Genomic DNA, 12,721 nt, shown 5'->3' with positions numbered 1-12,721 from the left:
ATGGATGGATGGATTTACGCCCCAAATTGGGATGACGAAAAATTCATTGAAAAGATTATTTCACATATCCCAGACTTGGACTCACAACAATTAATTTTTGGAGGAGACCTAAATTGTGTAATTAACCCTACAATGGATCGTTCCAATCCTAAATCCACAAATATTTCAAAAATGGCTAGATTACTGTTAGATTTTATGGGCCGTACAGGGCGTGTTGACCCCTGGCGTTTATTTCCTAAGACCAAGGCCTTTTCTTTCTTTTCCCCAGTCCACCATTCATATAGCAGAATAGATTACTTCTTTATTGAGAGGTCTCTTCTTCCTTTTGTATCGAAAGTGGAGTACTCAACTATAACAGAGTCAGATCATGCTCCTGTACTATTGGATATCACATTCCCCCTTTACAAAAATGAATGCCCCCCTTGGATATTGGATCGAAGTTTATTATCCGATAAATCCTTTTGTGAGATGATTTCCCAAAAATTAGACGACTTTATAAGATTCAACAAAAAAGAAGGTATTTCCCCTTCCCTCCTTTGGGAAACACTAAAAGTAGTGATCAGGGGTGAGATTATATCTTTATCTGCTAGAAAAAGAAAGACGAATAAAATTAAACAAAAGGAGCTTTTAAAGTCCATAAAAGTAATAGATGATTTGTATTCTGTTTCTCCCTCCCCTGAACTATATAAAAAGAAATTGGATCTTCAAAGGCAATACAACCTCCGTGCTACTGAGAAGGCGGAACATTTACTATTAAAATCACGAGGATATTTCTATGAGCATGGTGATGAGGCAGGACGTATCTTAACACAGCAGCTCAAGAGCCGCTCAGTAGCCCAACAAATCCCAGAAATCAAAAACACTGACGGTGAATTAACAATCATCCCACAAGAGATTAATGATGTGTTTACCTCTTTCTACTCAAATTTATATAAATCAAACATCTGACAGTATTGACATGGAACATTTTTTTAATAATATGAAGACTCCACTAATAAATGAAACGCATAGGACCGTAACTGAATTACCATTAAATACGATTGAAATCACCAAAGCAATCAAGGAAATGCAAAATGGTAAAACACCTGGCCCTGATGGGTATCCAATAGAGTTCTTCAAAGAATTTGCAGATAAACTATCCAAAATTTTACTGGATATGTACAATGATTCTTTAGCATCTGGGTCTCTACCACAAACACTGACAGAAGCATAAATTATTCTCCTCTTAAAACCCAGTAAAGAAAGCACAGAATGCAGCTTGGACACCACTATGCAGGAGATAATTTCTGTTGACCAAACTGGTTTTATCTCGGGACGTCATTCCTTTTCGAATGTGCGCAGACTTCTGAATATTATTTATTCTCCTGCATCCATTGTTGTGCCTGAAGTGGTTATAGCTTTGGATGCAGAGAAAGCCTTTGACAGGGTAGAGTGGAGATATTTATTTGCTTGCTTGAAGAAATTCGGGTATGGTCCAAATTTTATCTCATGGATCAAGCTGTTATACGCCTCACCCAGGGCCTCTATAATTACAAATGTAAACAATCACAATATTTCAAGTTATCAAGGAGAACTCAACAGGGATGCCCAATCAGCCCATTACTTTTTGCCCTGGCAATAGAGCCGTTATCTATAATACTTAAATCATTGACATCAATAAGGGGGAGCTATGGGGGGCGGAGGAACACAGAGTATCTTTATATGCAGATGATTTATTATTGTACCTATCTGACCCCATTTCAACTGTACCTCTCATTATCCAAAACAAAACAGTTTTGGTACTTTCTCAGGGTATAAACTTAATTTTAGTAAAAGTGAATGCTATCCTGTGAATCACTTGGCCCTTCAAATACAGGATAATATCTTGCCATTTAAATGGTCTAGGGATGGTTTTAAGTACCTGGGTATTAATATTACAAGGGACATGAAGAAACTTTACCAGGCAAATTTCTGCCCACTGCTTGAAAAAGTCCAATTAGATCTGAAAAGATGGAAATCTATTCAATTATCTCTCGCAGGAAAGGTAAATTGCATAAAAATGAACATGCTCCCAAGATTTATTTATTTATTTCAAAGTATACCACTCTATCTCCCCAAATCTTTCTTTAAACCGATCAATAAAGCGTTCACATCATTTATCATTTATATGGGATGATAAGAAACCAAGACTTAGGTTAGAACTACTACAGAGATCTAAAAGAAAAGGGTGGCTTGGATCTTCCAAATATTTGCTACTACTATTGGGCTGCAAATATTCCAAAAAATATTTATTGGCTTCACTTTCCAGATACTAAATGGTGCCACCTGGAGGCCACATCTTGTCTCTCCACATCTCTTGGAGCTTTGGTATTCTCAGACCTTCCCCTCTCTCCTTCTGAATTCACCAACAACCCAATCATCATTAATACGCTTAAAATTTGGACCCAGATTAGACAGACTTCAGGCTTAAGTGGATTTCTCCATGCCAGCCCTATTCTTAATAACCACCTCTTCCTCCCAGGTAAGCTAGATTCCGGATTTATTGCATGGCAAAGGCAAGGGATTTATACATATGTACATAAATGGAATTTTTGCAAGATTTGAAAACTTATCATTGAAGTTTAATCTTCCTCGGTCTGATCTATTCCGTTACTTTCAAATACGACACTTTCTCAAGTGTCATGTCCCTTACTTTCCAAACATATCTGTGCCCTCTCTAGATGATTTGTTAAACATCCCTTCAAACTCAAAAAAGAACAAACTAATTTCAAGAACAAATGAATTCACAACCTCCATGAAAAATGTTTCGCTTACAGAGATTAGAACTGAATGGGAGAAGGAGTTAGGTGAGAAGTTAGAGGATGATTGCTGGAACAACACTTTACAAAGAGTAAACAATAGTACCTTTTGTGCAAAACTTGGCATAATACAATTTATGGTTCTACATCACAGTCATTATTCCAAAGTAAGGTTGGCAAAAAAATTTTTCCTAATGTACTGTAGATGCAGGTTGTGACAGGTGTCATCAAACTCCTGCAAACTTGACACATATGTTTTGGACCTGCCCCTCCCTGACTACTTATTGGGTGGTAATCTTTAAAACACTATCAGAGTGGTTAAATATCAATCTGCAACCTAACGCTGCAATGGCTATATTTGGTGTCAGTGATAAAAACCTCATAATTAGGAAAAACCACACATACTGTATATTATTGCATTCACCACTTTACTTGCGTGCAGAAGGATTTTATTACATTGGGAATCCAAAGACCCACCTAAGGCCGGTCTGTGGCTAGGAGATCTGATGCAAATCATACAGCTAGAAAAGATCAGGCATACACTACTAGGATCTAGGGATAAATTTTTCTCTATCTGGAATTCAGTGCTGATATACCTAGACAAACTCAAAACCATACCTTCTTAATCTCATTGAGCCTATTTTATTTTTATTTTATCTTATTTCATTTCATTTATTTATTTAATTATTTATTTTTCTTTCTCCTTCCTTGTCCTAATGATGGTCATCCATATAAAATAATTCAAACAATGTGGGGTTTGTTTGTTTGTTTGTTTTTCCACAATGCACAGTTTACAGACTTTTTTCTTCTTCTTTAGATGAGTGTCCCTGATGTTGAGGGTTCATGGGTGGGTTGAGGGAATGGGGCTGAATGATTGACACATAAATATAAAATTATGAGCAATATTCAAAGGATGTTCTTTTGATATGTATCTGTTTATATATGGATGCTCAATAAAAAGATATTTAAAAAAGTCAGTCAGTTTTTGAATGGCCAAAATAAAATTACGACTCTGTGTGTGTTTTCTGTGTGTTTCTTGGTGATTGACTGTTTTGCATAACCGAAGACCTTTTCCAACCTAGAGATACTCTCTTAATTAAAATCATTTTAATGATTTTGATGAGGGTTGTATCTACACTACTCTATATACTACCATGATTCTCTTGATAAGATATCATTGCACAGAATATCTAATATGATTTCATACATGTTGATAAACTATGATCAGCTGAGTTTTGTCATGGTTCTAGGTGTTGCCATTATGTTGTGTAACTGTTACTCCCATTACTCTTTTTTTTTAAACAAAATACTCTTTTTTTAAACAAAGTCCAGCTGCTGCTGTTTCAGCCTTTTAGCAGGTGGTGACTTTGTGTGAAAAGTGATAAAAACCTTTTTGCTAGTGTGAACTTGTAGACAAAGTTAGAAGTTAAATATGGAGGAGTGACCGTCCCGGGATTAAAATGATTGAATCAATAATATTCAGTTTCTATATATGAAAGTAAACTGACAACAAGACGTTATAAACAAGAAAAAGTCAGAGCAACATTAGTGACAGACAGTTTTACCTCATTCTAAGTTTCTGACTACTGCTGCAGCCTGCAGCCTCTCACTTTGAGCCGTTGAGAGGGAGGCGGGGCGGGAGCGCAGTGAAATGATGCTGTGTAGTGCCTTGGACCTTGGACCCCTTCCTCAGTGCCGAGCCTTCATCCAGTAAGAGCAAAATCAATTCCTCTGAAAAAATACTCACCATCTACTCACCTGACCAAATACTCACCAAGGACTTCTTCCCTTCCAGATCTGGTTCCCGTAACCTCCCACCTGTAAATAAAAATCACTTACCTTTTACCTCTGCCTCCAAGTCTGTTTGTCGCTGTGCTGCTCAACCTTTGACAGATTTATTTATCATGATAGTATGCATCAGCCAAGCAACATGTCAAAGAGCAGTTCCAGTGGCGAACAGGCCGCGAGTTCCCAAGAAGCTACATTTCTTGAACATGAAAATTTGTTTCAACAATTATTTCAATTGCAGCAATCAACTGGCTCTCTGTTAAATCAAGTTTCCCATCTCTTAGTTACTATTGATGACAAGTTGACCAGCCTGATGCCTTCCACGTCAGCAACTCGACCCTCTGCTGCCCCCTCCAGTTCAACTTCCTCCACGTCTGTTAGAGAACCAGATTTGAGACCAGCTGAACTATTCGAAGGTAATTCTGAACACTGTGGAGGATTCCTGCTCCAATGTAAATTGGCATTCTCTCGATCACCATCTCTGTTTCCTTCTCACACGTATAGAATAGCATACATAGTCTCTTCATTAAAAGGAAAAGCATTATGATGGGAGCAAGTCTTTCTGTCATCTCATTCATTAGAAACCTTAACCACTCGGCTGTTTATCCAGGAGTTCCAGAAAGTATTTGACCATCCCCTTCAGCAGGAGGAAGCAGCCAAACGTTTGACGTTGAAACAAGTGTGGAAGCAGGTCTCGGAACATTCAATCAATTTCCGCATTCTCGCTGAGGAGACTGGATGGGACGAGTTAGTGCTCAAAGGTACATTTGTAAATTCCCTGTCTGATTCTGTTAAAGATTAACTTGCCTCCCGAGAGGAACCCAGAAGCTTGGATGAATTAATCTCTCTCTGGCCATATGAATTGATAACAGATTAAGAGAGCGACGAAGAGAAAAAGACTCCATTTCCCACAATCCTCAGTCTCCCTGTTTCCGCCCTGCCATTGAGATTTCCACTAATCAACATCCACCCTCTCCTGAACTGGAAACGGAACCAATGCAGGTCGGCTGACCTTGTTTGACTCTGGAGGAACGACAGAGGCGTTACGCCGCAAAAGTATGTATTTACTGTGGAAACAAGTATCATTTTGTTGCTACCTGTCCGGTCCGGGGAAACAGACCGACCCGTCATTAAAACAGGAGACTTTGACAGGTTCCACTGGTTTCTCCCTTGCCTCCCTATTGTCTATACCTGCTACCATCATTCACAATCAAGTCAAACTACCAATCTTAACCTTAGTGGATTCAGGGGTGGAACAAAACCTCATCTCCAGCAACCTTGTCGAGCAACTCAAAATATCTACCATGGCCCTCGACTCTCCTCGCTCTGTGGCTGGTATTACGGGACAAACCATCACTCAAATCACTTCAAAAGTTCTGGATCTACACGTCATCATCTCTGGTAACCACCATGAAACTGAGTTTTTTGTTTCTTATTCTTCCTCTCCTCAACTGGTGTTTGGGTTCCCCTGGCTTGTGAAACATAATCCTGTTTTTAACTGGCCTGAAAAAAGAGTTGATCAAGTTGGAGTAATTTTTGTTTACAAAGTTGTTTACGCTTCGCCATTACCTGTTCTGTTAAAGAAAAAGATCAAATTAAGGAGGTGGATTTGTCTAAAGTTCCTGCAATTTATCACAATTTAGCACCGGTTTTTAATAAACAAAAAGCCTTGTCTCTCCCACTTCACCGATTGCTCACTTCCTTCTAGCAGATTATACGTATAACCTGTCAGGACCCAAAAAATAGTCAATGAAAAATTATATCAAAGATTCTCTGTCTTCAGGTATCATTCATCCCTTTACTTCTCCCTTAGGGGCAGGGTTTTTCTTTGTGGAAAACAAAGATAAAACTCTCTGACTTTGTATAGATTATCGTGACCTCAACCAAATCACTGTTAAGAATAAATATCCACTCCCCCTAATCGACTCTGTTCACGAACAACTCCAATCTGCAACTGTTTTTTTCTAAACTGGATCTCAGAAATGCATACCATTTGGTGAGGATTAAAGAGGGGGATGAGTGGCAGACGGCATTTAAGACGCCCTTAGGGCATTCTGAATATCTGGTGATGCCTTTTGGGCTCGCCAATGCCCCTGCCGTCTTCCAGGCCTTAATTAACGATGTGTTGAGGGATTTTTTTGAATGATTTTGTGTTCGTCTATTTGGACGATATTGTGATTTATTCTTGAGATGAAAAACAACGAGTCCCACATCCGAGCTGTCCTTCAACGCCTCTATGAAAATCAGTTATTCATCAAATTTGAGAAATGTGATTTTCATGCTCATTCTGTTTCCTTTCTCGGCTTTATTTTTGAAGAAGGAAATTTTCGCACAGACCCAGACGAGGTACGAGTCGTAACCAACCACTATTTACCTCTGCCACCAAGTCTGTTTGTCGCTGTGCTGCTCAACCTTTGACAGATTTATTTAACCTGATACATATCCAGCAGTCACAGTGCAAGGGGCAGGGTACAACCTGGACAGGTCGCAAGTCCATCACAGGGTCACATAGAGACAAATGAGAAAGACAACCTTTTACTCTCTCACTCACACCTAGGGACAAATTAGAGTTTCCAATTAACCTAACAGTCATGTTTTTGGTCTGTGGGAGGAAGCCTGAGTGCCCGTAGAGAACCCACGCATGCATGGAGAAAAATGTACAGACTATTTAGAAGAACCCGTCCGGAGGACCTATTTATTTTTTCTTTTTGATACAGACTGTTTCATTTGTATTTTTCATTTTATGTTTCTTGAGAATTGTTTTCTTTAGTAGGGCAGGAAAATGTGGGGAAGTATTTTTCACAACAATCTAGCCATGATAAATTGTTTACACTGAAAGCCTGCCCCTTACAAGTTTGCGTTGTGATCGTACCACAGTGGAATATTGTCTAAAGGAGGCATGACGCTTCTATTCTATATATACCTCATTGTGCCTCATGCAAGAACATGTTCGTATTCTTATCCTAAATTTCTCTTACTTTTGTTTGCACGAAGGGTTCGTACGAACATGCCACGTCAGATTCAACAAAGTCTTCTATCTTCAGAAAAAGTGTGTAAATGAGCTGCATTAACTGGTGAATGCATATCAGGTGCTCGTGCATGGGGATTAGCATAATCTACCACCTCAAAAACACCATATAAGGATACGTTTACTGCCCCACATACCAGGAAGTGTCCATTCATATGACATCGCAAAGTAAAAAAGAAGAACTTTACGAGTTCGGAGATTGAAGTCCTGCTCTCGGAGATCCAGAAAAAAAAGTCATATGCTCAGGATGGGAGACTGTGATGAAGTGATTCAATGTGGTCTACTGGCTTCTTCTTTACATTGTTCTTTTTATGTACAGTGCCCTGAGACAACGTATGTTGTGACTTGGCGCTATATAAATAAACTGAATTGAATTGAATTTTTAGCAACGTCAGACCTGCTAAAGCCAAGGAATGATATGATGACTGCTGTTAATGTCGTGTCCCCTGTGGGTCATGCAGTCACAGAAATAAAAATCTAAATCGTATTCATCTCTCTCTAGTCCTGCTCCGGTTTTTCTTTGGTCAAATATTTTTGATTTAAGTGTAAACAACTGTGTTACATAGTTTTCATTTATTCAGAAGAAGAGCAGTGGCTACCAGTCAACACAATGAGCGTTTTGAGAAAACCAAACACTTACCGCTATAGTCTCCTTTGTTTCAGTGCCTCTCTTCTTCAACTTTGTCTTCTCAGATTCTGAATATTTTTTTAAGGCTTCATTAAATCTCTCCCGGGTCTTTGAGTGGTCTTCTCTCTCACCTAGAAGAGTTTACAAAGCTTATGTTGGTTAATTGGTAAATGGTAATTACACTTAATCTTCTTAGCATCTTTAATATACTCTAGTTAACTACAATACTTAGACAGGGCTATTCAATTGGCGGCCTGCGGGCTGACCAAAGTTTGGCCCGCCAAGTGATTCATTCATCTCTTAAGCCCAAACCCCTGTTTTTTTTCTTTAATTACTCTATGTTTTAGATTCAAGATTCAAAAGTTTTATTGTCATATGCTCAGCATACAAGAAGTTACACTGTGCAATGAAATTCTTACTTTGCAGTTCCTCTATTTACCGACAGTCCAAGAAATTATAAATAAAGAACTAAAGAATACAAAAGTAGGGTGGACAGAATAACAGATATTTACAATTTTTTCATTATTTTGGACAGTAGCAGCTGAATTTTTTGTGCAAAAAGACAGTATACAGAATTATAGACTAGTATTTACAGTTTTTGCAGTATTTATGGACAGTAGCAGCAGATTTTGTAGTGCAAAACAGACACTGTATTGTGTTAGTTAAACATAGACATGTTTGGTATCTATAGAAATGTCAGAAACTTGACTAGAAGCTGGTAAAATACATTTCTATGCACATTCAAGACAGTTAAAATTACAAGCAGCTAAAACTATGAAAGTGAAAATAAAACTGGTTAAAAATTTGGCAAGTCAGAGATGTTAAAATAATATTTGTGTCAAATAGGAGGCCTAATGTGTTCTTTTTGGTTTTGATAGTTTAATTATCACTACTTTTAGGGATCTGTATGTTGTATTCATGATTAAATACAGCAAAATAAACTATTTCAAAGGTAACAGATCTTTGTGGTACTTTGTTTATTTACATAATAACTTTGATTGCTATTTGTTTGGGCCCCTGAGCTGTTGACCTGCAGTAACTGTGGCCCCTGGAGCAGTTTAGTTGAATAGCCCTGATGCAGACTCTTCAAACCAGGTCTAGGTCATTCTGCACATAAAGTAGAAAATTTCAAAACAAATTGCAATCTTGTTTTTAAATATTCTGCTATTAGTGTAGTATAATCTAGACCAGGTTTGAAGAGACTACATGTTGTATTTTTGCATCTAGTGAGGTCCATTTGCACAAAAAGTGGAGTAATCGCCCTTCATTGAAGTTTCACAAATCAGATAAAGGTTTCACAAATGTCGGACTTGGTTTTAAATATTCTGCAATCAATCTAGAATAATCTAGTCCATGTTTGAAGTGTCTGAGTATTGTAGTTTTTAAACTAGATCAGATTAAAAATGCTCAAGGGAGTGAAAAATTAGGTGGAATTGCCCTTTAGTCATTTCCAAATCGGAAGTTACAATCAAAACCAACTTTTAAAAGAATCACATACAAAAACAATACATAAAAAATAAAATGAAAGGTAGCAGAAACAAAAAAAAAATCTTGTAATATCTGCCCCTATTTTAAAAAAACAAACTATAATAATAATAGCTTCAAACAATAACAAAACTAAAACTTCAGCTCCTAAACAGCAGCTCTTAAATATAAATTATAGAATTTCATACTTCTTTAACAAATAATTTATCATTTTTTTTAAAAAATTACCGTAATTGACCAAGCGTTTTTACAATCCAGAGTATTGCATAATGGTATTCCTTGGACTGAAGTACATTGGTCCTTTAAATTTATTCAAATTTAGGTTTTACAAACATTTCTAATCCCTTCAGATTATAAAAACTTTCCCTCTTAACAAAATGTGATTGGATGTTCAAAGGTAATACATTTTTATGAGCCTTATACATAACCTGCAAAATATTATAATCAAGCAACTTGTAAAACTTCAATAATTTCAACTGATAAAATAATGTATTTGATGGGTGACTGTAGTGTCTACTAGTGATAATTCTTATGGCTCTCTTCTGCAAAATAAAAATATGATTTATAATTGTTTTACATGCTTTCCTCCAGACTTCAATACAATGAATTAAGTGTGGAACAATTATTGCGTTATATAGAATAAACAGTGCTTTATCATTGAACAACTCCTTTACTTTATATAATACTGCAATGGATTTGGATATTTTTGTTCTTTAATAATTTATGTAAGATTTCCATGTCAGCTTTTCATCAATGATAATACACAAAAACTTTCACCTCACTAACTCAGCAAATCTCAACACCCTCGACTCTAAATGAAACATTGGCAGTTTTCTTTCCATTACTGAATATGATGTAATTAGTTTTGTCCAAATTTAATGGTAATTTATTAAATTTAAACCAAAGATTGTACTTTTACAAATTCTGTTTGTATCATTTCCAACAGACGTTCTATGTCTTTACCCATACAAAAAAATGGTATCATCTGAAAATAAAACACATTTCAACAACCCTGACACATCTACCAAGTCATTCACATATAAAAGAAATAACTTTGGTTCAAGTACAGAACCCTGTGGAACTCCACATGTAATGTTGCAGAGTTCAGATCTTACATCATTTATTTGTACAAACTGTTTCCTGTTTTTTAGATAACTAGATACCCACTGTAGAACTGGTCCTCTTATGCCATATTTATTTAACTTCAGCTTCTTGAAGAGTCCACATTTTGAATAACTAAGAAAATTGTTTGGGATGGACATTGAAATCAGCACCAGAATATTCACAAAAATAAACAAATAAATATAAACAAAAATAAAAAACACTCCTGATCTCATAATTACGGGAAAGGTTAAGGAGAGTCATAGCTGATCTACACTATAGGAAAAGTGAACAATTACTGCACAGTCAGATTTATATGCTCTTATTTCCTTTTAGGTATAAAACAAAAGGAAATTTTGAGTTTATTTGATGTGGACGGTGTTGTGTCTGCCCATTTGTTAATAAATCCAACTGCACAACAGTTTACAGGAGTTCATTTTAATTCAGCTTCATCACAAACATAACACCAGCACTCAATCTCCTTTACCGGTGGTCGTACTTCCAGTTTCAGTAACAGGAAAGTTCAAAATAAAAGTCCCATTCAGTAGAGTCAGAACAAAACATTACAGATGGCATTAATATTATTATGTTGACACGACACATACTGTATACTTGCAGTTGTTCAAGCAAAAGGCCCACTCTTAATAATGTGATGTTTTTGAACGGCTCCTTACAATGAATGATAGGAGCCAAGTCGCAGGCAGTAAAGATCCATTTGTAGTTTTATTTGCTCTCATAAATATGACAGCAGGAGCTCATTTCACAAAAGTCAGATTTATAAATCCAGGATACCAGCTTTAAACTGAGCTTGAACAAGTCTTCAACTTGTAAACAGCTGTAATCTGTTGCTCTAACACCAAGCCACACTTAAACAGGTTCATTCAAGCCAGCTGTAAATCGTTTAGGATTAATGCACGTTCACTGTGTGCTTACTGGTTGGATCAAAGATTTCCTGATCAGGCATGTGCAGTAAGACACAAGTCTCAAATCTTCCCAGCAGTGGATGAATAATTTAAAGAGATGAAGCGGGACTATTTTAGACTACCGTATTTTAAACATGAAGCTGAGGTTAAGTCTTTTTTAATTATTCTTCTTCACAGACAATCTGATAAATAAATATATTTACTCTGTAATATTTTAATGCAAAGAAAAAAAAGACATTTAATAATTGTATGAGACACACTGATTTCTGATCGGTGTTAGAAATTCTAGATTATACTTAATCTTTTCAAATTAATAATAATTAATAATCTGCAGTTTGACAGTTGCACTTGGTAAGACTTCTTGAAATAAAGAAAACTTTTCAGGCTAACAAGATTATTAATCCAACATATTCTGATCTTGTTTAGTACATCAGTCTAAAAATAAAATCAAAAATACATTTGAGCTGATATAAGATTGTAAGTCTGATTAGATGAACAGTTTTTTCCAGTGAAGTGACCGTCTACTGCTCATAAACATTAACAGATTAAATAAGCTCCACTTTAAACCTGGTCAGGACCAGGTTAGTTTCAGAGCACTTGTTACCATAAAAATATAAGTGCTTCCTCTCCCATGCAACCGATTCAAGGCTCAATTAATTCAGGTTTGCACCAAAATCCTGGCTTAATCTCTTATCCTAGATTAGTGGTGTAAGAAAATATCGATACACTGAAATATCGCAATATTTCATTTCCCAATACTGTATCGATATTCTAAAGCCCTGTATCGATTTTTTATTAAGGTTTAAAATGTCAACTTTCCTGCCAGCCATTCATTTTTATGTTGTAGTTCAGCCTCTGACCACTAGTTGGCAGCAGTGAGCCAGCCATTTGGCTCCTCTAACTCTTGAGTGCCAGAGAGTAAGAGAGCATTAGCATTGTGAGTAAACATTGGCTGTGTCCAAAACGACAGGACGGGTCCTCCGGAGGACCC

The 12,721-nt window shown here is 36.7% G+C and overlaps 1 protein-coding gene across 2 annotated transcripts in view; it reads right to left on the bottom strand.

Moving 5' to 3' along the window:
- Nucleotides 1-12,721, bottom strand: part of ahi1 (Abelson helper integration site 1) — a 71,032-nt gene that overhangs the window by 55,818 nt on the left and 2,493 nt on the right. For both annotated transcript variants that reach the window (XM_014021327.1, XM_014021326.1), the window contains one exon: nt 8,234-8,352. In XM_014021327.1, coding sequence (XP_013876781.1) covers nt 8,234-8,352 — 119 coding nt within the window. The remainder of the gene's footprint in view (nt 1-8,233; nt 8,353-12,721) is intronic.

Source organism: Austrofundulus limnaeus, unplaced genomic scaffold (genome assembly GCF_001266775.1).
Source record: "Austrofundulus limnaeus strain Quisiro unplaced genomic scaffold, Austrofundulus_limnaeus-1.0 Scaffold287, whole genome shotgun sequence".
In the NCBI taxonomy this organism is placed as follows: domain Eukaryota; kingdom Metazoa; phylum Chordata; class Actinopteri; order Cyprinodontiformes; family Rivulidae; genus Austrofundulus; species Austrofundulus limnaeus.
The sequence above is the reverse complement of the archived record's forward strand: the minus strand, read 5'-3'. Positions and strand labels throughout refer to the sequence as shown.